The sequence below is a fragment of the Microcaecilia unicolor genome, chromosome 5, assembly GCF_901765095.1.
Source record: "Microcaecilia unicolor chromosome 5, aMicUni1.1, whole genome shotgun sequence".
NCBI lineage: Eukaryota > Metazoa > Chordata > Amphibia > Gymnophiona > Siphonopidae > Microcaecilia > Microcaecilia unicolor.
Window position 1 is genome coordinate 170566000 of NC_044035.1, and position 25760 is coordinate 170591759.

At 50.6% G+C, this 25760-nt stretch overlaps 1 protein-coding gene across 1 annotated transcript in view; it reads right to left on the minus strand.

The window, feature by feature from the left end:
- CNOT1 (CCR4-NOT transcription complex subunit 1) overlaps positions 1-25760 on the minus strand; it is a 1017784-nt gene that overhangs the window by 131602 nt on the left and 860422 nt on the right. Inside the window, 4 exon segments of the mRNA XM_030203593.1 lie at positions 9052-9086; positions 9089-9152; positions 13412-13457; positions 13459-13527. Coding sequence (XP_030059453.1) covers positions 9052-9086; positions 9089-9152; positions 13412-13457; positions 13459-13527 — 214 coding nt within the window.

The window sequence follows — 25760 nt, forward strand, 5'->3', positions numbered from 1 at the left end:
CAGTCTGAAGCGGCGTCCGTGCGTGCAGGACTTCACTGTTGCCGGCGGAGCAGAAGGTAAAAAGTTTCAAACAACAGCCAGCACTTACGAAGGGGACAGGCAGCAGCACACATCCTGCTTGCACTCGGAAGGGATCCTGAGATGAGAGAGGGGGAAGGGGGGAGGAGGAGGAAGGAGGGGTCGGGTCCTGGAACTCGAAGGGGAGGGGTGCCTGGAACTCGGAGGAGAGGGGGCCTAGAACTTAGAGGACGGAGGGAGGGGGCCCTGGAACCTTACTAGCGACCGTTTCCTTTCTGTTGGAAACGGGCCTCTTTTACTAGTTCCTTATATTTAGGGCTTCTATTTTTAGGCATTTATAAATTGCTTTAAGTATAGGTGTGTTTTCTAAATAAGGTAAAATTATGTATCATACCTGATAATTTTCTTTCCATTAATCATAGCAGATCAATCCATAGACTGGTGGATTGTGTTCATCTACCAGCAGGTGGAAATAGAGAGAAATCCTTTTGCCGCCCTATATGTGGTCATGTGCTGCCGGAAACTCCTCAGTATGGTCGATATCAAAGCTCCATCCACAGGACTCAGCACTTAGAGAATTACACCCACAAAGGGACACTCTGCCCAGCCCACCACCGCCGAAGAGGGGGGGGGGGGGAGGGTTGGGGGAAGCATTCCAACCCACTACCGACGAAGCGGGGGGAGGGGGGGGAACCACACCCGCCGATGTGGGGGAGAACTGGCTTATCCTGCTACCGCAACCGTGGGAGGAGCTGGCTTACTCTAACACCGCCGAAGCGGGAGGGATACAAAGCTACCCTACTGCCGCACGAAGCGGGAGGGAGCGCCGGCCTAATTTAGATATCAATCCAGCCACCGTCGAAACGGGGGGAGAGGAAGCAGCAGCAGCTCACTGTAACACAAAATCGTCCCAACTCAAGGAAAAATTCAATTGGAAGAACTTGAACACGAAGCCCTCCTGAACAGGAACTGAAGACTAGACTTACCTGAAATATAACCAGAACACAAACAAAACAGACATCTGGGAGGGGCTATGGATTGATCTGCTATGATTAATGGAAAGAAAATTATCAGGTATGATACATAATGTTACCTTCCATATCATCAGGCAGATCAATCCATAGACTGGTGGGATGTACCGAAGCAGTACTCACCCATGGCGGGACATGGAAATCCCTGAACGCAACACTGAAGCTCCAAACTGGGCCTCGACCCGAGCCGCCAAATCCAAGTGGTAATGTTGTGAGAAGGTATGAGCCGACGCCCAAGTTGCTGCTCTACAAATCTCTTCCAAGGAGACGGACCTGGACTCTGCCATCGAGGCCGCCTGCGCTCTAGTAGAGTGAGCCTTCAGCTGGAGTGGCCTAGTGGTTAGGGTGGTGGACTTTGGTCCTGGGGAACTGAGTTCAATTCCCACTTCAGGCACAGGCAGCTCCTTGTGACTCTGGGCAAGTCACTTAACCCTCCATTGCCCCATGTAAGCCGCATTGAGCCTGCCATGAGTGGGAATGCGCGGGGTACAAATGTAACAAAAATAAAAATAAAATAAAATAAATAGGCGGAATCTTCCCTGCGGCCACATAAGCTGCCGTAATCGTCTCCTTGACCCAACATGCCACCGTCGGTTTAGATGCCTGCAGACCCCTACGAGGGCCTGCGAACAGCATGAACAGGTGATCCGATATCCGGAAATCATTGGTCACTTCCAAGTATCTGAGGATGACTCGTCTAACATCCAGACTTTTGAGAGCAGGGTACTCCTCTGGGTAATCCTCCCTATGAAAGGAGGTTAGACAAAGCTGCTGATTCACATGGAAGCGAGAAACAACCTTGGGCAAGAAGGAAGGCACTGGGCGAATCGATACTCCTGCCTCAGTGAACCGCAGGAACGGCTCTCTACATGAGAGCGCCCGTAGCTCAGAAACTCTTCTGGCTGAAGTGATAGCCACCAAAAAGACCGCTTTCAACGTCAGGTCCTTCAGCGATGCCCTCGACAAGGGCTCAAAGGGCGGCTTCTGCAAGGCCCGTAGCAGCAGATTGAGATTCCACGTAGGCACTACCGCTTGCAGAGGAGGGCACAGGTGATTAACCCCTTTAAGAAAGCGCACCACGTCTGGCTGCGAAGCCAGGGAAGTACCCTTCAGACGACTCCTGAAACAAGCTAGAGCCGCTACCTGGACTTTAAGCGAACTGAGCGACAGGCCTTTCTCCAGACCTTCTTGCAGGAACGCCAACACTGTAGAAATTGGAGCAGTGAAGGGCGAGTGAGAGCCTGCCTCGCACAATGCTGCAAAGGTACGCCAAACCCTGGCGTAAGTAGTAGAAGTAGAGCACTTCCTCGCTCGCAGCATAGTGGCGATGACCTTGTCTGAGAAGCCCTTCTTCCTCAGCCGCTTCCGCTCAAGAGCCAGGCCTTAAGACCAAAGGGGGAGGGATCCTCCATCACCACGGGACCCTGATGCAACAGGCCCCGCTCCGCTGGCAGTCGCAGAGGTCTGTCCACTGAAAACCTGATTAGGTCCGCAAACCAAGGGCATCTGGGCCAATCTGGACCCATCAGCACTACCCGGCCTAGAACTCTGCCCATCATCGGCCAGGGCGGGAACATGTACAGAAGCTCCTGTACCGGCCATTGCTGGAGAAGAGCATCGACTCTCAGAGATCGAGGGTCCCGCCCTCTGCTGAAGAACTTCGGCACTTGACAATTGGCCAAGGACGCCATCAGGTCCAAGCTCGGCTTGCCCCAGCGCTTCGTGATGTCCAAGAACACCCGAGCAGACAGCTGCCATTCTCCGGGATCCAAGGGTATGGCAACTGAGAAAGTCCGCCTTGACATTCATGACCCCCGTGATGTGAGCCGCCGACAGCTGTTCCAGATTCACTTCCGCCCAAAGGCATAGCTTCATGGCCTCCCTGGCTAGGGGGGGCGCTCCTGGTACCTCCCTGGCAATTGACATAGGCCACAGCCGTGGCATTGTCTGACAGGACCCGAACTGGCCTCAGCACCAGTACCTGAAAAAACTCTAGAAGCGCCAACTGAATGGCTTGGAGTTCCAAGAGGTTGATGGACCACTTTGCCTCCGCAGGGGACCATAGCCCCTGCGCTGTCCTTCCCAGGCAGTGGGCTCCCCAGCCCGTCAAGCAGGCATCCGTCGTGACGACAACCCACTCCGGTGTCGTAAGAGGCATTCCTGCGGACAGCTTGTCTGGCCTCAGCCACCAACTCAGCGCCTTGTGCACCGCTGGATCCAAGGGAAGGCGCATAGCGTAATCCTCCGAAACTGGAGTCCAACGCCGCAGAAGAGAATGCTGTAAGTGGTCTCATATGGGTCCTGGCCCAGGGCACTACTTCCATCGTGGCCGTCATGGAACCCAACAGCTGCACATAGTCCCAAGCCCGAAGAGTAGAGGAGGCTAGGAACCGGTCCACCTGGGCCCGAAGCTTGAGGCTCCGGTTGTCTGGCAGGAACACTCTGCCCACTTGGGTGTTGAACCGAACACCCAGATACTCCTGGGACTGAGTCAGGCGCAGCTGACTTTTCTCCCAGTTGATGATCCATCCCAGGGAGCTCAGAAGAGCAACGACCCTGTCTGTAGCTCTCCCACACTCTGCAGTGGAGGAGGCTCGAATCAGCCAGTCATCCAGATAGGGATAGACTTGTACTCTTTCCTTGTGGAGATAAGCCGCGATGACCACCATTACTTTGGAGAAGGTCCAAGGAGCCGTAGCCAACCTGAATGGGAGGGCTCTGAACTGGAAGTGCCGGCCCAGTACTGCAAAGCACAGAAAGCGCTGATGAGGCGGCCAGATGGGAATGTGCAAGTAAGCTTCCTTGATGACCAAGGATGCCATGAATTCTCCTTTTTGTACCGCCGCTATCACGGAGCGGAGAGTCTCCATTCTGAAATGCCGTATTCTCAAGGCCTGATTGACTCCCTTGAGGTCGAGAATAGGCTGAGAAGAACTCTCTTTCTTTGGCACCACAAAGTAAATGGAGTAGCGTCCCTTGCCAAGTTGATCTTCTGGCACTGGGACCACCGCGCCAAGGCGGATCAGGTTGTCTAGAGTCTGCTGTACTGCCGCTGCTTTGAGAGGAGACTTGCAGGAAGAGTTCACAAACCCGTCTCTCAGGGGCCGGCAGAACTCCAACTTGTAGCCGTCTCTGATGACTTCCAGAACCCAAGCGTCTGAAGTTACCCATGTCCACTCACCCAGAAATGAGGACAGCCGTCCTCCTATCTGCTCTGAGCCATGGACCAGGGCCCCGTCATTGGGTCCGAGACCCTGGGGGAGGGCCGGAGGACGAACCTCCGGGACGGCGGTCTCTGCAAAAGGAATGCTGCCTGGGGGAGAAGTAGCCGTCCGAGCAGCGTGGCCGGCCAACACCGGAAGGGCGGACATCGGGGGATGGGTGCCTAAGGCGGGAAAAACAGCTGATGCCCCCTCGGAGGAAAACCGGCTAACTCGCCAAACTCCTGAAAAGCGTCCAAAAAAGGGCGTCTCTGCCTCCGATCCCCGCACTTCCCCGCTAGACGCGCGCACGTGGTCCTGGGAGCGCTTTTTTCGCGCCCTTGCCATCCGACGCCATTAGCCACGTGGAGAACGTTCGGGGAACTCCCTGCCGCTAGGAAAGGTAAAATTTACCTGCTTCTTGCCCCGAGCTGCAACGAATTAGTGTCCCAGTGATCAGCTGCAGGAAAGCTGTTCTGCTTCAAATTGCTTTCGGTTTTTTTTTTTTTTTTTTACGGAGCCATCGGGAGAGGGGAGAAAAGGAGGGACCTGGAACCACCAGGTTTCACTTGCTCACGAAGAGCCCTCAAACCCCAGGTACTCAACAAAACCTAAACAAATAGGCTTGGAGACCTAGCCAGAGCTGCTGCTGTGTGACCACACACCTGCTGAGATAGAGAACATACTGAGGAGTTTCTGGCAGCACATGACCACATATAGGGAGGCAAAAGGATTGCACTCTATCTCCACCTGCTGGTAGATGGACACAACCCACCAGTCTATGGATTGATCTGCCTGATGATATGGAATTAGTGATTCTTTGAGGCTAAAAAAGAAAAAGCCAGTGTCTCCCCCCCCCCCCCCATACTATTGATGAGTAACTTTTCCAAAATAATCTAATATGTAAATTTATGCAGCTTATGAAAAAGTGCAGAAAAGCATAAAACCAAGCAGTGGATTGAACACAAGAGACATTTTTCAATGTGTATCTAATAAACACCTATTTTAATATTTTAAACCTAAAATAAGATGCCCTATTATATAAACAAAAGCTCCTATGCCTTGAGAGTCAGAAGTACAGATGTGCTTATATGGAGATCCACAAAAAAAACTCAAAACTCCTTAGGGGCTGGCTCAGTGACCTGCTGTGCACTGTTGTGAAGAAGCCCCCCCCCCCCCCCCCCACCAATTTGATCAGATTTCAGGTCTTATGTTCCCCAGGATAGTTGAGAATGCTGCAGAAAGAATAATGGCCCACAAGTAACACATTTAGACCCAGATGCATAGGCGCCCCTTATAAGAGGCTTGGGGAGGCTAAGCCTCCCCAGCCCGCCACTGCCCCCCCCCCCCCCGCACCTTAAATATTATATTTTTGCTGGAGTCGCGGGCAGCGCCGACATTGAACGCATCAGCAGGCTCATCGCGGTTCCAGCAGCCTGTCCTTGCCTCGCAAGTCGGATGATGGCTCCGCCCTCGTAGAAACAGGAAATACGTCAGAAGAGGGCGGAGCCATCATCCGACTTGTGAGGGCTGCTGGAACCGTGATGAGCCTGCTGATGCGTTCAATGCCGGCGCTGCCCGCGACTCCAGCAAAAATATAATATTTAAAGGGGCGGGGGGCAGGAAGGAAACGAGGGCAGACGGGAGAGGAGAGGAGGGTTGCTGTACATGGTGGAAGAAGGGGAGAGGAGAGGGCAGGGGAGAGGAGGGTTGCTGCACATGGTGGAAGAAGGGGAGAGGAGGGTTGCTGCACATGGTGGAAGAAGGGGAGAGGAGAGGGCAGGGGAGAGGAGGGTTGCTGGACATGGGTGGATGGAGGGAAGGGGAAAGGAGGGTTGCTGCACATGGTGGAAGAAGGGGAGAGGAGGATTGCTGCACATTGTGGATGAAGGGGAGAGGAGAGGGCAGGGGAGAGGAGAGTTGCTAGACATGGGTGGATGGAGGGGAGGGCAGAGGAGGGTTGCTGGACATGGAGGGGGAGGAAGGAGTGAGGAAAGAGATGAGATGACGGAAAAGAAAGAGAGTAGAAAAACTGCACATGGATGAAGAAAATAGGCAAAAGCTGGATCCACTGGACAGTCAAGTTTTGGGAGGACCCAGCTTTTACTTACGGATGTAGGACAAGAAATGAAGAAGAAAGGCGGAAAGTAAACAAATAAATGGAAAGGAAGCCCTGGAAACGGAGTTAAGAGGACAGATAGCAGCAGAATCGGATACTAGGCCAGCACAATCAGAAAAACAAAGTCACCAGACAACAAAGGTAGAAAAGATCATTTTATTTTCATTATAGTGTTTGGAATATGTCCACTTTGAGAATTAGGTGCTCAACATTAAAAGTTTATATTTATTTACTTATTTATGGCATTTTATCCCACATTAAACATGAATTAGGGTGTTTTGTGGCTCTATACGTATCATAATATTATGATCCCTTGTTTCATATTGTTGACGGTCTGCATTTTCCGTATGGGTGGTATATTGGTGTATTAGGTTCTGCCCAGTGTAATATTTATGGTACAGTAAGGTTCAGAGTGTGTTTTTGCACAAAGTTGTGCATAGTGTTTTGCAGTTGAGCGATTGTGGTTAGTATATGCTTTGAGCAACCACTTTATTCTTTGACATATGATACATAACTAATATCTAATTTTAATAAAAGGTATTAATTGTGACATTTTTTTTTATTTTTCTGTGTGTGATCAGACAATTATGGATTTAAGCTCCACCCCTGGCCCCACCCCTAACCCCGCCCCCTTTAGCCTCCCCAAACAGTTGGGCCACCGACCGCCTATGCCCAGATGCATCAACCATACGTAAAAAATCTAAAACGTAAAGTCCTTACCGAAGTTGAAAAAAACGAAGAATGCAGTAAAAAAACATGTTGGTTCGGTATTCGAAAGTTCAATGCATTAAAGAAGTGTAATCCCCGTCGTTAATCTGCCCATAAAGCATGCGCAGAGCAGCCAAGCGTTATGCTGGCTGCTCTGCACATGCCAAAAAACGTCAAAGAAGCTGAGGATCGGGAGAGGGCACAGGCGCTCGTCAGGAGCGTCCTTTATGGACGGCCTTGCCCCCCCCCCCCCCAAGGTCGCCGCTGTTCCCCGCTTCTGCCTGTATTAAATAAAAAATCAAAACAAAAATCAAAAGTTTAGCAGCCCCGGTCCCCTTCCCTTCCTCCTTCTCCCACAGCTCTGCCTCCCACCATCCTCCGCCCCCGTGCCCCGCTCCCCCCTCCACCGGACCCCCCTCCGCCTTACTGGGCCCGCGCAGCGCCCCTCACCTCTGTGTGAAGGCGCTGCATGGGCAAGAACAGCTGATCGGCGATCAGTGATGCCTCCTCCGACGTCCCTCCGTTCTTCCTGGGCTCGCCCTCCTCTGACGTGGTTACGGGGCCCGGTAAGGCGGAGGGGGGGAGTGGCAGCGACGACCTCATGGGGGCGGGGCTGCGGGAGAAGGAGAAAGAGAGAGAAGAAGGGAGGGGGACCGGGGCTGCTAAACTTTTGATTTTGTTTTGATCTTTTATTTAATACAGGCGGAAGCGGGGAGCAGCGGCGACCTCGGGGGGGGGGGGGGGGGGGGGGAGGGGGGCAAGGCCGTCCATACAGGACGCTCCTGACGAGCGCTTTTGCCCCCTCCCGATCCTTTTTCGATTTTTGTTTTGCTTTTCTATTAATGCAGGGGGAAGCCTATGAAGTACTGAATCCACCTTGTCGTTCTTTATTGGTAGCGTTTTTATTTAATCTTACTTAAACATGCCAGCTTGGATTTTTATGGTGCAGGGGGAAGCGGGGAGATGACAAGCTCAGCCCTTAACGACAGGTCTGACCTCACGTAAATTTATCATGGTAAATGATTTGTTGCAATCGTCGGTATGGTTAGTGCATCCTGAATTGTCCACATTTCAATGGTAGTTACTCGTTTGCATTCCGTTTTCGTTAGCTGCTAGCATCGTCAGAAAATGGCCTTTAATGCATGCTACGGTTGAAATTTCTTCGTTAAAGGGTCGTTAAGTTTAGTGCATCTGGGCCTTAGTGGTCATGAAGTCTCAAAGCAAGTTTTCCACTTCTGTGCCATTGTTCTAAATCAACAAATTATTTTTTGTTTTTCCTAATCCCTAGTCATATGGGACTGAAAAAATTAGCAGAATTAATCAGAGGAGGATAACTGTATGCACATTTAAATGTAACAAAAATTGCTCAGGTATTTAACTACCACTTGTGAGGCATTTCTCAAATCTAATTAGCCCAAGCAATATTTTTTTTCTTACATGCATCAGGAGTACTGGTGATCAGGTACTTGTGGTCTTATTCTATCAAATCCTTGTAGGGATAATAGGCAGATATCTTCTTTATTAAGACCTTAAGTTTATCTAATTTACATCTATAAACCCAGCATGGAAAAAACAAGGTGTCATCTACTTAAGTAATCAAAAATATCAATTACACTAGACTACTGGTAGCACTATCCCATTTCATTTCCTTTACAACTCACCGTGCAACTATGTGCAAGTCATTTACCCTAGTTTCACAAAACACTAGTATTTCAACCACCAAGCCGTGCTGCCAGCAAGTTCAAAATCCCATATGAATAGTGTAAATATGAATATGTAAAAGTTAAAAATGGAAGTAGGATTATTGTACTTTATATGCATTTGTGAACTTGGAGGTATGGTAAATTAATTCTGTTCAGCATCATGTGTAATCAGTACTAGCATATGGTTTAAAAATGTTTAACATACAGCTCCATTTAAAACCATTTTTTTGGCACATAACCACAGAATGAAAACAAACAGCCAGCTCAATTACCTTGTAGAGAATTTGCATAGGTTTTGTGAGTTCACATTCCTTAAGAAAGGGGCCAAATACTTAAAGAGGTCGATTAACAACTGGGCATACATGGGCCATCCCTAAAAAAAACCCAAAACAAAACAGATCTATAACACATACAGATAAATTGAAACAGTTCAAAGGCTTTGTGAAATCTCAAATGTCTGATCTTCCAAAAACAAACACATATCAGGGGCGTATCTGGACTCCGGCGGTAGGGGGTGGCCAGAGCCAGAAGGGAGGGGGCACATTTTAGCCCCCCCCGCCCCCCATTGCCAGACACCCCCCTCCCTTCCCGCTGCCAAACCTCGCTCCCCGCCGTCGCTTACTTTTGCTGGTGGGGGACCCCAACCCCCGCCAGCCGAGATCCGCTTCCTCCTCCGAGTCCTACCTTTAAAAATATTTCTTCAGCTGGCGGGGGACTCCAACCCCCCCCCCGCCAGCCGACCCCAGATCTTCTTTAACTTTCTTCTATCTTCGTCCTCCGCGTGGCCGACGTGTTGCTGCTGTTGTGCAAAGCTGAAATCCAGTTTCGGAGTCTGACTGACGTCATAACGTGCTGCGGACTTCAGACTCCGAAACTGGATTTCAGCTTTGCACAACAGCAGCAAAACGTCAGCCACGCGAGGACGAAGATAGAAGAAAGTTAAAGAAGATCTCGGGTCGGCTGGCGGGGGTTGGAGTCCCCGCCAGCTGAAGAAATATTTTTAAAGGTAGGACTCGGAGGAGGAAGCGGATCTCGGCTGGCGTGGGTTGGGGCCCCCCGCCATCAAAAGTAAGCGACGGAGGGGAGGGTTGACGGCGGTAGGGGGGCCAAGGCGAAATCTGCGGGGCCCCAGGCCCCTGTGGCCCCACGCAGATACGCCCCTGATACAGATATGGCAAAATTACATGAATAAGACTATCCCTAACAAATTTTTTTCACAGGAATTTGTTCTATAAATGGGGATGTTTAAGAGCACAGTAAATACGTTTGGGTTCTTGGGAGCAACCATCACCTTGCACACAACTTTATACTGAAATGAACTCTTGCAATGCATAAACCATCTTCAGTGTGGCTGATTATCAAGTTCTTACTTCAAGCAGATTTACATCTCCATACCATATAATGTGTATGCCCAGGGCCGTGCCTAGGGTCTCTGGCGCCCCCCTGCAGACTATCAGTTGGTGCCCCCCCCCTGCAGACTATCAGCTGGCGCACCCCCCCCCCCCGGACCTGCCTGGCTCCAAGGCCGCTGAAAGAGCTGGGCGGTGCCAAAGAGCAGAGCGCTGCACGCGGGAAGGCAGCAGCAGCCATGGGCGTAGTTTGTTTCATTTGGGGGGGGGGGGGGGGGGGGGCAAAGGATGGGGCGGAGCATATTAGCATATTCATTGCAAATGAATATGCTAATATGGAGGAAGGGAGGGAAAAAGAGCTGGCTTTTTTGGGAATAACCATAATGAATATGTATGAGATATCAAGCCAGCTCTTTGTCCCTTCCTTCCTTCTTTCCTTTTTACCCAGCACTCCCTCTTCCTCTTCAGAAGTATTTACCCACCCCCTTTCCATACTATACTCATAGCTACCCATTCCCTCAAGACCGCCCATCAGAAAAATTAACTGAAGACAAATTAGTCGCAGTTCTTGTTCTCTTTCTTGAGAAATGCCAAAGCTTTCCAACAAGATAACGGGTTTTTAAGAAAGGAAATAGAAAGGAAATCTCCCAGGATATGGGGTAAAGGGAAGAAAGATTATCTGTCAACTTATTCTGAATCCTAAAAAAAAGAGATAGTAAGTGAACCTGTGAAATCTTGACTACCCTATCCCCTCTGTGACAACCCTTCCCGGTGAAGAGTTTACAAAATCAAGAAGGGAATAGCTGGAGTGATCAATCATTGCTCTTATCGATTGAATGCCCTCCGGTACCCAGTACTAGTTCTTAGGTCGGGGTCAGAAGACCGTCACCCTGCTTTTTAGACGCTTCATTCCCCCCCCCCCCCCCAAATGTATTACATATGTGCTTGGTGCAGGGGGAGCGGGGGAACAGGAGTTGTGATCTGATAGTCAGCGGTAAGAGAGATAGGCATCTTGGGGTAAAATAAGGGCAAGCCTTGGCAGAGGAAAAGGGAGAGGGCAGAGGCACCTGAGGAAGAAAAGACAGAAAGGAAAACATAAAGGGGTTGCATATAGATAATACACATACAAAGGGGAGACGAGCAAGATACGAAGAGGACAAGTGGGGAGGGAAATACGTTCGGAGACATCAAGAGAGCGCCACATAAAGAGCGCAGAGGACCGACAGGGTTAAAGTGAACAGAGAGAGAGGGGGAGGGGAGAGGCAGGTAGAGCTGTGGTAAAGCTCGTAGATCGGCAGATAGGAAACTCGCTCATTTCCACGTGGTCTCAGCCGGGGGGGGGGGGGGGGGGGGGGGGCACTAGAGCAGCTGCTCTATAAAATCCCTTCTCTACATCAATCAGCACAACTCACTTTTGGATTTTCCATAGCTTAGGGTTTGTTGCTAGTGATTTCTTTCTGTAGACTTTTTGGCCGTGGTTTTCCCTCACTTGTTAGGAGGGGTGAGCCCCCACCCGGCAGCAGCAACCATGTCCTCCGCCGCTTCCCTGCCCTCTCTGCGTCCGCCCTTCCTCTGATGTAATTTCCTTTCGGGCGGGCGGGACACAGATGGCAGAGAAGAGGACGGAGACGAGTGTGCCTGCTTGTTGCTTTTACTACTGGCCCACCCGCCAGTTCGCCAACGCGGTAAGGTTATTATTTTTTTTAATACAACTCGACGGCACCCTTGAAGGCGGCGCTTACCCGCTTACCGTGTTGGCACGGCCCTGTGTATGCCTGGGCTTGCAAAACTGGTCCAGTGGGTCTCACAGGCAGTGCTCATGGTATCACAAAGAATATGCATAAGAAATTTGGACATGCTTTTGTTGATACAACATTTAATAAAGATTTCTTAAAAAACCAAAACAAAAAGCCCCAAAAAACAAAGAAATCTGGACATACTGGAGGCTCATTTCAAATTTCTTATGTGTATTCATAGACTGAAAAAGCCTGACTGGCCGGAGTCATCAGACAGGTATGGGAAACCCTGCTTTATGGTAGTACACAGAAACTCAGGTTGAAGATACAGGTGTGGCGGAACCCAAATGAAGGAAGGAGACTTCGGCTGGCGGGGGTTGGAGTCCCTGCCAGCAAAGGGAGGTGAGGTGCGACGGCGGGAGGGTTGAGAGGGTCGTCAGTAAGGGGGTCCAGGGGCAAATCTACGGGGGCCAGGCCCCTGTGGCCCCATAGGAGATACCCCCTGGGCGGAACAGGGGGCTTCCGAGGCTTTATGATTTGTATTGCTGCCCTATTGACACTTTTCCCTTCAATGTATTTCCTTGGTTGGCCAGCAGCTGGTGGTTGACCTCTGTATTACAGCTGTAACAGAGGTCTGTTTTCTTTTTAGCTACATTACCCAAAAGGGAAAAATAACCTACAGTGTCATTGGTTCAAACATCCTTAGTGCTAATACTTTGTGCCCTGATTGGGTCCGGAAGCCAAAGACCTAGCCAGAATGTACTAGAACTCCTCAGTCTCAGTTGGGAGTGTGGAGGGAGTAGACCTCTGCGCTAAGGCCCTGTTCAATTCCTGTGAGCGATTCTTTTTCCTGACCTCCGGTATTATTTAGGTAGTAAAAAGCGTTCAACTAGATTAGCACCAAATTCTTGTTCTTTACCTGTTCCTGTATAAACTTTACCCTTCACTGTTCTACATTCTTTTTATAATAAACCTATTAATTTGTTAGCTCTGTTGTCCTGGACTGACTAAGAATCCTGGCAGTTTGTGCTCTCAGTCTGTGAGTATTTCCTAGGATCTATGGGACCCCTAGGATTGTGATCCCAGTTGCCCCTAGAAACCACTGGAGAATAACATGCGGGTGGGAGAACGTGTCCACAGGCAAGCAGGACCCAGCAGGCGGGTTGAGGGTATGCCACTGGAGGGGTACGTGAACAGGAGCAAGCGGGCCTGGGCAGTGCTGTGCCCTCCAGGTGGCCACAGGGTTAAACCTGAGGTGGGTGCTAGGGGTAACGCTAAGGCAATATGTGACACCAGATTTGACCCTGTTCACAGGGCCTGAAAGACGAAGAGAATATGACAGCTTCCATTTTGTAGTGGCCTTCTTTTGTAGTGATGTTGAGGCTGGTGCTTCAGAAGAAGCACCCTTCCAGCCCTAGTGATAGTAAGAGTCTCCTGAAACTAGAAAGGAAAGCTAGTGGAATTAGATACAGTACACCTCCCTTCCACAACAAGAAATCACTACACACACAAAAGTCAAAACAGATACAAATTCCTGGCAACTTTACCTTCTGTTGAGGGGTATGTGCCAGCATTCTTGCAATGAATATCGATGGGAAATAAGTTCAACCAGGCATATACAAAGCCAGGAGCTTTAGTTGGTCGTAGGATATGGAATGTATTGCTGAAATGTCAATGAAAACAGTTTAATTACCCTGATATTAGGAAAAATTAACAGTTGAAGATGAAGATACACGTCATATACAAGTCAATGCCAAAAATGCTAAATCGCTTACCAGTAACAGGTGTTGTCCAATGAAAGCAGGCTACTGGTCTTCTATAAGTAGGCAATGTCATTTGACAAAGCCAGAGGCTGGAGCAACATTTATAAGCTGGAAGGCTTTCTGGAGTTCTCTACCGAGAATGTATGGGAGCTTCCATGCCAGTGCTGTCATGTACACTACCTTAGTTCCTTCTACAGCTATGACCAAGAGAAGTCAGCCCCTTGGAGAAGAGGGCTGGACTTATGAAGACTAACAGCCTGCTGTCTTCTCAGAAGACACTTTTTCCAAAGGCAAGCAGCTTATTTTCTGTGGAAAAGCAAGTGTCTTCAAGTGGAATTCCCAGTTTACAAGCAGTATTTTTTATTGAAGTGGGAAAATACATGGAACAAATGCCAAGGCCCAAAACCAACAAGTTATGATGGCAATGAGCCATTTCACCTACCACCAGGAAAACAAGAGCCAGTGGTAAGGAATATAAAATTCAAGCCTTCCATGCCAGAATTCTGTACTGAAACCGCAGTTGATGTGAATGTGTGGTGAACTCTGCATCACAGCTTTGAATATTTCTTACATGGAGGCCAAACTCTGATGCTGTGACTTAATATACCACTCTTTGCCTGAGCTTAAGATTACTACTACTACTAATCATTTCCATAGAGTTACTAGACGTATGCAGCGCTGTACACTTGAACATGAAGAGACAGTCCCTACTCGACAGAGCTTACAATCTAATTAGGACAAAGAGGACAAATAAGAGATTAAAGGAATTACTAAGGTGGGGATGATAAAATAAGGGTACTGAACAAGTGAGGGTTAGGAGTTAAAAGCAGCACACATCTGCTAATTAATTAGCTTGCAATTAATAATGGCAGTGCAGGTTTTCGGGGGGGGGGGGGGGGGGGGGGGGGTGGGGGGGGGGAAGAGGGGTCAGGTAAAAAAAAAAAACTAGACGGACTTTAAATGGCTACAGTTTGGTCCAGGCTCTCTTGCAATCTGAACTGACAATACTTATTCAATTTTTGTGTATTTGTGGCTGTGTATTTGTGGCCTGAGAAAAAGATTGGAAGAACTACTAATTGAAGTAAATTTGACACCACTTTAGACAGCAATTTATGATCTGTGCACAGGTCTATGTATAGGGCAGATAAGCCAGCAAGGTTTAAAGTTTACTGACTGAAGTGATTGCCAACAAAAATAGGACTGCCTACAAACAGATACTTCAGCTCACAGGAATCTAATCCTTCAACGGGTGCTTACATTATCTTAAGTCTCAATACAGTGGCTGGTTTGATAGGAAGTTTCCGAAAAAGCAAAACCACATTAATCTAACTAAAGGTGATAAACACCAATTGCAGTGAGACTGGATTTGGGGTTATGCATTTCTGAGAAATTCAAGGCAAATTACATTCAGGTATGGTATGCAGTTTGCTTCTTGAGAGCTTACAATCTAAGTTTGTACCCGAAGTAATGGAGAGCCAAGTGACTTGCCCAAGATTACAAGTGGCAAGGATTTGAATCTGGCTTCTTTGGTTCTCAGCCTGTTCTATTAGACTACTCCTCCACTTCAGACTAGAATGGTGCCTATAGCAGATATTCAAGCAGTTGAATGGGACATATCTAGGACAGCATTTTCCAACTTTTCAACCAAAAAGTGGCACTCTGGACATGGGAGAGCCTCATATGGCCAAAAGAAAAGCACTAGAAGGCCTCACCAGTGGCTGAAAGGACATGGCTACAGAGGAGAACAGCTGTGAGCAATGTGTGAGCTGTACATAGCACGGTTCAGCTACCCATGCCATACATCAGTGTTCATCAATCTTTCTGTGGCTCTGACTCCATGATGACAGCGAAATCAAACTTGGAGGAGCATCCATGTTGTGATCCCAATTGGGGTCCTGACACACAGTTTGGAAAGCTCTGCCCTACATGCTTCTTAATTCCCACATTCTGGGGCTCGAAGTATCAAGGTAGGAAATGTACATGTGCGACTATACATATACTCAGAAACAAGCTCCTGCATTTTTAAGGGTAACAACGGGTGTCTATTACACCAGGGTGCTAGCCTGAACCTGTGCATCAGGCATTGGTGACTTTTTCCTCATGGTACACTTGATCAGATCTTAAGGCATACTGATTGTAAACTACTTATTTAAAACCATGGGGCGTTCTGGTGAAATCTTTTCTGGAAGACAGAACAAAATTGCATGATCAGAAACTAAGGGAACAGCGAAGATACTTACCTGTAGCAGGTATTCTCAGAGGATAGCAGGCCTTATATTCTGGTAATGAGATCCATGCTGTCCGTCCAGAGCTTGTGACAAGTTTTTACAGAGTTTTTTGGAGCGCCAGTCATGCTCCACCACTCATGCCTTCCCGCCTGCTGTGAGAGCACAGGAAACGAATGATACATAGCTGTAGCAGATGTTCTCCGAGGATGGCAGGCTGATTGTTCTCACAACTGGGTTGACGTCCACGGCAGCCCCCACCAACTGGAAGAAAAACTTCGTGGGCGGTCCCGAACGCAGGGCACGGCCACCACGCATGCGCGGCCATCTTCCCGCCCGTGCGCGACCGTTCCCGCTCAGTTTGAATGACAGCAAAGGAATGAGTAAAACGCAACTCCAAAGGGGAGGGAGGGAGGGTAGGTGAGAACAATCAGCCTGCTGTTCTCGGAGAACACCTGCTACAGGTATGTATCATTCGCTTTCTCCGAGGACAAGCAGGCTCTGCTTGTTCTCACGACTGGGGTATCCCTAGCTCTCAGCCTCACTCAAAACAAGACCAGGTCAATTGAACCTCGCAACGGCGAGGGCATAACAGAAATTGACCTACGAAGTACTGAGAGTGCAGCCTTAACAGAATAAATCGGGTCCTGGAGGGTGGAGTAGGATTCAAACCCGAAACAGATTCTGCAGCACCAACTGCCCGAACTGACTGTCGCGTCGGGTAACCTGCTGGAGGCATAGGAGCCAACTTTTCTAAATGATTGGGGGTGCTGAAATTTTTTTTTTTTTTTTTACAGGCAGTGTCCCCCCCCCCCCCCCCATACCTTAAAATTATATCTACTGCAGTCTTTACCTGGGCAGTGGCAGCGCCACTCATAGGCTGCCTGCAACCTGCACCAGGACTTCTTCCCTGAACAGTCCCACCCCTCAATCCCCCTGTACTGTGCAATATAAAGAGATGCAAATTTCAAAAACTGACATATTTCATCACTATACTATAGGTTAACAAATACAAATAGAACAAAAAATAGAAAATATGATATCATTTTAGTGGACTAAATACATTTTTCAATTAGCTTTCAAAGGCCAAAACCTATTTCCTCAGGTCAGGACAGTATACTGCTGTTATGGTATTCTGTTCTGACACAAGAAAGGAGGGTTTGGTCTCCAAACATTAGTCAAAAATGTATTAAAATTAGTCCAGTAAACATTACTTCCATTTTCTGTATTTATTAACACAGCTACCACACTACTTTATCCTAAACTAAAATAAATTCATTTTTTCCCTACCTTTGTGGTCTGATCGTTTACTGTTTCTAATTGTGTTGGTCCCAGTCTCATTGTTTCTTCTTTCCTCAATCTTTAAGTTTCCCCCCTTTCCATCCATCGTCTACCCCCTCTCTCCCCCTTTTCCTTCCAGCATCCGCCCCCTCTCTTCACCCTTTCCATCCAGTATCTGCCCCCTCTCTTACCTCTTTCCATCCGGCGTCTATTTCTCCATCCATGTGTAGTTTTTCTCCTCTTTTCCCTTTCCTCATCTCTGTCAGTATGCCTCTCCTTCCTCTTTCTTCACTCTCCTCCATCCAAATGCAACTCCATCCTCTCTCTTCCCTCTCCTCCATCCATGTCCACCATTTTTCCTCTCTCCGCCCCTCCATCCATGTTCATTTCACTTCCTCTCTTCCCTTCCCGCCATCCATGTCATTTTCCCTCTCCCCCCTCCATCCATGTGCATCTCCTCCTGTCTTCCCTCTCCTCCATCCATGTCCATCATTTCTCCTGCCCTCCCCTGCATCCATGTACAGCAACTTTCATCTCTCCCCTGCCCTCCCATCCATCCATGTTCAGCAACTCTCCTCTCGCCCCTGCATCCATTTCCAGCAACTCTCCTCTCTCCCTTGCCCTCTCCTGCATCTATGTCCAGCAACTCCCCTGCCCTCCCCTGTATCCATGTTCAGCAAGTCTCCTCTCTCCCCTGCCCCATGCTCTCCCCTGTATCCATGTTCAGCAAGTCTCCTCTCGCCCCCTGCCCTCCCCTGTATGCATGTTCAGCAAGTCTCCTCTCTCCCCTGCCCCATGCCCTCCCCTGTATCCATGTTCAGCAACTGTCCTCCCTCCCCTGTCCCCCGCCCAGCATCAATGTTCAGCGATTCTTCCCTGCCCTACCTCTTAAAACTAATTTTACCTGATTGAACGAAAGAAGCAGAGTACAGCTGGCTCCGTCTTCACCTGTCTTCTTCCCTCTCAGCTGTGGTCCCGCCCTCATTTCCTGTTTACGCAAGGGCAGGAGCACAGCTGAGAGGGTAGAAAAAAGGTGAGATAGAGCCTGTACTCTGCTTCTTTCACTGCCGTTCAGTCACGTAAAATTAGTTTTAAGCGCTGGCTGAGCGGCAGAAAGCAAGGAGGGCAGGTTTGAAATATTGGGGGTGCTTGAGCACCCACAGCACCCACGGAGTCGGCGCCTATGGCTGGAGGCAGTAATGTGATGTGAATGTGTGGACAGATGACCATGTCGCAGCCTTGCAAATCTCTTCAATAGTGGCTGACTTCAAGTGGGCCACTGACGCTGCCATGGCTCTAACACTATGAGCCGTGACATGACCCTCAAGAGCCAGCCCAGCCTGCGCGTAGTGAAGGAAATGCAATCTGCTAGCCATTGGAAATGGTGCGTTTCCCGACAGCGACCCCCTTCCTATTGGGGTTGAAAGAAATAAACAATTGGGCGGACTGTCTGTGGGGCTGTGTCCGCTCCAGATAGAAGGCCAACGCTCGCTTGCAGTCCAATGTGTGCAACTGACGTTCAGCAGGGCGGGTATGCGGTCTGGGAAAGAATGTTGGCAAGACAATTGACTGGTTAAGATGGAACTCCGACACCACCTTTGGCAGGAACTTAGGGTGAGTGCGGAGTACTACTCTGTTATGATGAAATTTGATATAAAGAGCATGAGCTACCAGAGCTTGAAGCTCACTGACTCTACGAGCTGAAGTAACTGCCACCAGGAAAATGACCTTCCAGGTCAAGTACTTCAGATGGCAAGAATTCAGTGGCTCAAAAGGAGGCTTCATCAGCTGGGTGAGGACAACGTTGAGATCCCATGACACTGCAGGAGGCTTGACAGGGGGCCTTGACAAAACAAGCCTCATGAAACGAACGACTAAAGGCTCTCCACAGTTGGCTTTACCCTCTACACGATAATGGTAAGCACTAATCGCACTAAGGTAATTCCTTACTGAGTTGGTCTTGAGACCAGACTCTGATAAGTGCAGAAGGTATTCAAGCAGGTTCTGTGCAGGGCAAGACGAGGTTCTAGGGTCTTGCTCGCACACCAAACGACAAACCTCCTCCACTTGAAAAAGTACTCTTTTTAGTGGAATCCTTTCTAGAGGCAAGCAAGACACGGGAGACACCCTCAGACAAACCCAACGAAGCAAAATCTACGCCCTCAACATCCAGGCCCGTGAGAGCCAGAGACTGAAGGTTGGGGTGCAGAAGCGCTCCGTCGTTCTGTGAAATGAGAGTCGGAAAACACTCCAATCTCCACGGTTCTTCGGAGGACAACTCCAGAAGTAGAGGGAACCAGATCTGACGGGGCCAAAAGGGCGCTATCAGAATCATGGTGCCGTGGTCTTGCTTGAGCTTCAGTAAGGTCTTCCCCACCAAAGGTATGGGAGGATAAGCATACAGGAGGCCGGTCCCCCAATGGAGGAGAAAGGCATCCGACGCTAGCCTGCCGTGTGCCTGTAGTCTGGAACAGAACAGAGGCAGCTTGTGGTTGGTCTGAGAGGCGAAAAGGTCCACCGAGGGAGTGCCCCACTCTCGGAAAATCTTGCATACCACTCTGGAATGGAGCGACCACTCGTGCGGTTGCATGACTCTGCTCAGCCTGTCAGCCAGACTGTTGTTTACGCCTGCCAGGTATGTGGCTTGGAGAAGCATGCCAAACTGGCAAGCCCAACGCCACATCCTGACGGCTTCCTGACACAGGGGGCGAGATCTGGTGCCCCCCTGCTTGTTGATGTAATACATTGCAAACCTGATTGTCTGTCCGAATTTGGGATGATTTGGTAGGACAGCTGATCCCTGAAGGCCCTTCAGTGCGTTCCAGACCGCTCGGAGCTCCAGGAGGTTGATCTGAAGATCTTGTTCCTGGAGGGACCACACTCCCTGGGTGTGGAGTCCATCGACATGAGCTCCCCACCCCAGGCGAGATGCATCCGTCGTCAGCACCTTCGTGGGCTGCGGAATTTGGAATGGACGTCCCAGGGTCAAATTGGTCCGAATCGTCCACCAGTGCAGCGAATTGCGGCAACTGACGGACAGGCGGATGGCATCTTCTAGATTCCCGGTGGCTTGGCACCACTGGGAAGCTAGGGTCCATTGAGCAGATCTCATGTGAAGGCGAGCCATGGGAGTCACATGAACCATAGAGGCCATATGGCCCAGGAGTCTCAACATCTGCCGAGCTGTGACCTGCTGAGACGCTCTGGTCTGGGAAGCGAGGGACAGGAGATTCTGCGCCCTCGCTTCGGGAAGAAAGTCCTGAGCCGTCTGCAAATTCAGCAGAGCTCCTATGAATTCCAGAGATTGGACTGGCTGGAGATGGGACTTCGGGTAATTTATGACAAACCCCAGCAGCTCCAGAAGGTGAATAGTGCACTGCATGGACCGAAGAGCTCCTGCCTCTGAGGTGCTCTTGACCAGCTAATCGTCGAGATATGGGAACACGTGCACCCCCAGCTTGCGTAGATACGATGCACCACCACGAGACACTTCGTGAACACCCGTGGTGCAGAGGCGAGCCCAAAGGGCAACACACATACTGAAAGTGCCGTGTCCCCAGACGGAATCGGAGATACTGTCTGTGAGCTGGCAGTATCGGGATGTGAGTGTAAGTGTCCTTTAAATCCAGGGAACATAGCCAATCATCTTTCTGAATCATGGGTAGAAGGGTGCCCAAGGAAAGCATCCTGAACTTTTCTCGGACCAGATATTTGTTCAGGCCTCTCAGGTCTAGGATGGGGCGCATCCCCCCTGTTTTTCTTTTCAACAAGGAAGTACCTGGAATAGAATCCCTGCCCTTCCTGCCCGGGTGGCACGGGCTCGACCGCATTGGCGCTGAGAAGGGCGGAGAGTTCCTCTGCAAGTACCTGCTTGTGATGGGAGCTGAAGGATTGGGCTCCCGGTGGGCAATTTGGCGGAGTGGAGACCAAATTCAGGGTGTATCCGCACCGCACTATTTGGAGAACCCACTGGTCGGAGGTTATAAGAGGCCACCTTTGGTGAAAAACTTTCAACCTCCCCCCGACTGGCAGGTCGTCCGGTACGGATACTTTGATGGCGGCTATGTTCCCATGGATCCAGTCAAAAGCCCGTCCCCTGCTTTTGCTGTGGAGGCGCAGGGGGCTGCTTAGGCGCACGCTGTGACGGGAACGAGCGCGCTGGGACTGTCCCTGTGCCTGAGGAGGCCTTCGGGCTGGCTAGGTGTACCTACGCTTGCTGTAGGCGTAGGGTGCAGCCTGCCGGGCCCGGGAAAAACGTCCACCTGCAGGGGTGGATGCTGAAGGCGCCTGGTGGGAGAGCTTGTCGAGAGCGGTTTCCCGCTGGTGTAGTTGGTCCACCAACTGCTCGACCTTCTCGCCGAAAATGTTATCCCCTCCCCCCCGGCAAGGGACATCTGCCAGACGCTGCTGGGTGCGGTTGTCCAGGTCAGAGGCACGCAGCCATGAGAGTCTGCGCATCACTATACCTTGGGCCGCAGCTCGGGATGCCACATCACAGGTGTCATAGATACCCCTGGATAGGAACTTTCTGCACGCCTTCAGCTGCCTGACCACCTCCTGAAAAGGCCTGGACTGCTCCGGAGGGAGCTTGTCGACCAGGTCCGCCAGTTGCCTCACATTGTTCCGCATGTGGATGCTCGTGTAGAGCTGGTACATAAGTACATAAGTAATGCCATACTGGGAAAAGACCATGGGTCCATCAAGCCCAGCATCCTGTCCACGACAGCGGCCAATCCAGGCCGAGGGCACCTGGCAAGCTTCCCAACGTACAAACATTCTATACATGTTATTCCCGGAATTGTGGATTTTTCCCAAGTCCATTTAGTAGCGGTTTATGGACTTGTCCTTTAGGAAAACCGTCCAACCCCTTTTTAAACTCTGCTAAGCTAACCGCCTTCACCACTTTCTCCGGCAACGATTGGATGCGGGTCACGAGCATGGAAGATTGGTAGGCCTTCCTCCCAAACGAGTCCAGAGTGCGAGACTCCCGCCCAGGGGGCGCCGAGGCGGTATCCCTCGAACTCCGTGCCCTCTTGAGAGCAGAGTCCACGACAGCCGAGTCATGAGGCAATTGAGGCCGCATTAACTCTGGGTCTGAGTGGATCCTGTATTGGGACTCCGCTTTCTTGGGGATGGTGGGATTAGATAGTGGCTTCAACCAATTCCGAAGCAGTGTCTCCTTAAGGACATTGTGCAATGGCACCGTGGAAGACTCTCTAGGTGGTGATGGAAAGTCGAGGACTTCGAGCATCTCCGCCCTCGGCTCATCCACAGTAACCACGGGGAAGGGAATGCAGATGGACATATCCCTGACAAACGAGGCAAAGGAGAGGCTCTCAGGAGGCGAGAGCTTCCTCTCCGGGAAGGAGTGGGGTCAGAGGGAAGGCCCACAGACTCCTCTGAGGAGAAATATCTGGGGTCCTCCTCCTCCCCCCACGAGGCCTCCTCCTCGGTGTCGGACATGAGCTCTCTCAGCTCAGACCTCAACCGGGCCCGTCTCGACTGCGAGGAACGTCCTCGATGATGGCGTCGAGCGGTAGACTCCCGCACCGGCGGGGATGAAGCTCCCTCCATCGACGTCAACGGGGACTCAACCTGCGTGGCGGTCGACACCGGTGCCGCAAGCGGCGTCGGAGACCTCAGCATCGGGCCAGAGCCCACTGGCGCGCCTCCATCAACCCTTCCAGGATCCCGGGAAGGATGGCTTGGAGGTACTCGTCAAAGCCCGCTGTCAGGAAAGGCAGAGGGGCCGGTGTGGGTACGGTGCCAGAAGCTGCTCGGGTCCAGGAGACGGTACGAGGTAGCCGCGGACTGACGCAGCGACACCTCTTCGACCGAGGGGAACGCTCCTCTCGGCACTGCCGCTTCCTGGGCGTCGAGTCGTCCCTCGAAGTACCGGAGCTGGCAGTCCCGTGCGCCGTGGGCGAACGATGACGGTGCTTCTTGGCTTTCTTTCGATGCCCGTCATCGGCGCAAGAGACGAAGAGGAGGTGGAGCCCCTCCGGCCTCGAGGTATCGGATCCGACAGGGTTCGGTCCCGATGGCCCCTGAGCAGAGGGAGTGGCCAGGGCCGACTGCCCGCCCGGCCGCTCACCCCCGCCGTCACCGGCAGGCCGGCGGACCAAAGGTACCTGTACTCCTGGGGTCGGTGCCAGAGTCGGCGCCGACTTCGTCAACATCAGTACCGGTACCGAAGACTCGGCCGTCGACACCGATGCCGTAGAGGTCGACGTCGAAGGGCCGGCGCAAGTTCCAAATAGACGGTCCCGCAGAACTTGCCTCGCCACCTGTGTCCGCTTCCTTAAGCCAAGACACAAGGTGCACGTCTTGGAATTATGCTCCGGGCCGAGGCACTGGAGACTCCAAGCGTATCGGTCTGCGAGATCTGCCGGCCGCACCGACCACACTTTTTGAATCCGCTCGGGACCTTCGAGGACATCGACGGAAAAATCGCTTCGGCGAAGTCAAAATCGTTGATGGTGGCAGTGAAAAGCACACCCGAAAAAGAAGAAACGACCGCTACGGCCACAAGGCCGCAACGACGCGCCCTCGCAGCTTAAAAACGACGAGGAAACTCTTTTTTTTTCTAGAAAAAAAATACGCGAACGCGTACTCGAGAGAGAAAAACCGTGGCTAGGCTGCAATCCGGTTTCCGGGGCTGACTAAGAGAGAGTCGGGAACACGTCTCTCTCCAGCGCGGAATAGAAAAAAACTGAGCGGGAACGGTCGTACACGGGCGGGAAGACGGCCACGCATGCGCGGTGGGCGTGCCCTGCGTGCGGGACCGCCCGCGAAGTTTTTCTTCCGGTTGGTGGGGGCTGCCGTGGACGTCAACCCAGTCGTGAGAACAAGCAGCCTGCTTGTCCTCGGAGAACCATCAGTACAATACTAGAGCATAAAAGAAAAAAAGGAGACAACTCCAAGAGGAAGTGAAAGAGTATGTGAGAAAATAAGGCCTGCTTTCCTAAGAGAAAGTGAAAATACCTACCTGTAAGCAGGTATTCTCCAAGGACAACAGGTCTTATAGTCTCACAAGTGGGTAACACAGGCTGTGTTGCCCGGTCCAGATCTTAAGACAAGCATAAGAAGAGTTTTGTGGGGCATTAGCCACTCTCCACTGCACATGTGCGAGTGCCTTCCCGCCCACCACGCAAATACAGTCACCTCAGTTGAGTAGAACAGCAAAAAGGAAAAATAATAAGGGAGACAACTCAAATGGGAGGGATTGTGTGAATATAAGGCCCCACTGTTCTCAGAGAATACCTGCTACAGGTAACTATCTTCATTTTCTCCAAGGATAAGCAGGCCTATTATCACAAATGGGGAATCCCTGGCATCCAGACTCACTACAAATAACAAACATTGGACAGTTGAGCCTCACAATAGCGAGGACATAGCTCAGATTAACCTGAAACTATATACAGAGTACAACCTGAACAGTATAAACAGGCCTAGGAGTGTGAAGTTGGATTCTAGACCCAGATTCTGCAACAACGTTGGGTATCCTGCTCAAGGCAGTAGTTAGATGTGAATGTGTGGACTGAACACCACGTCGCAGCCTAGCAATTTCTTCAATGAAGGCTGACCTCACATGGGCTACTGACACAGCCATGGCTCTGATATTATGAGCTGCTCATGACCCGACCCTCTAGGGCAAGCCCAGCCTGGGCTTAAGTGAAGGAAAATGGGCTAGCCAATTAGAAATGGTGTGTTTCTCCGATGGGCGCTCAAAAGAATAAAAGTTGGGCGGACTGTCTGTGGGGCCTGGTCCGCTCCATGTAATAGGCCAATGCTCTCTTGCAATCTAAGGTGTGCAAGGTGCTTTCACCAGGATGGGCATGAGGTCAAGGAAAAATGCTGGCAAGACAATCGACTGGTTCAGATGGAACTCTGACACCACTTTCGGCAGGAACTTAGCGTGCGTGCAGTGGACTACTTTGTTGTGATGAAACTTAGTATAAGGTGCATCCAACACTAAGGCCTAAAGATCACTCACCCTATGAGCTGAAGTAACAGCCACTAAGAAAAGGTCAAGTACTTCAGATGGCAGGAATTCAGTGGCTCAAAGGGATCTTTCATCAGCTGGGCGAGAACGACGTTGAGGTTCCATGACAAGTGGAGATTTGACAGGGATTTTTGACAAAAGCAAACCTCTCATGAAGCAAACTAGAGGCTGTCCAGAGAAGGGCTTACACTCTACACGGTGATAAGCATTAAATGCACTAAGGTGAACCAGACTCAAATAGGTGTAGAAGGGTCTGTGTAGGGCTAGCAAGGGAATCTAGGGCCTTGCTCTTACACCAGATGGCAAACCTCCTCCATTTGAGAGAATAACACCTCTTAGTGGAATCTTTCCTGGAAGCCAGCAAAACCCAGGAGACACCCTCTGAAGACCCAAGGAAGTGAATTCTAGGCTCTCAACAATCAAGCTGTGAGCGCCAGAGACTGGAGGCTGGATGTAGAAGAGACCCCTCATTCTGCATGATGAGTGTGTTCTTCGGAGGATAACTCCAGAAGTAGAGGGAACCATACCTGCCGCGGCCAGTACAGCATGATCAGAATCATGGTTCTGCGGTCTTGCTTGAGTTTCAACTAAGTTTCACCCACTAGGGGTACGGGAGGATATG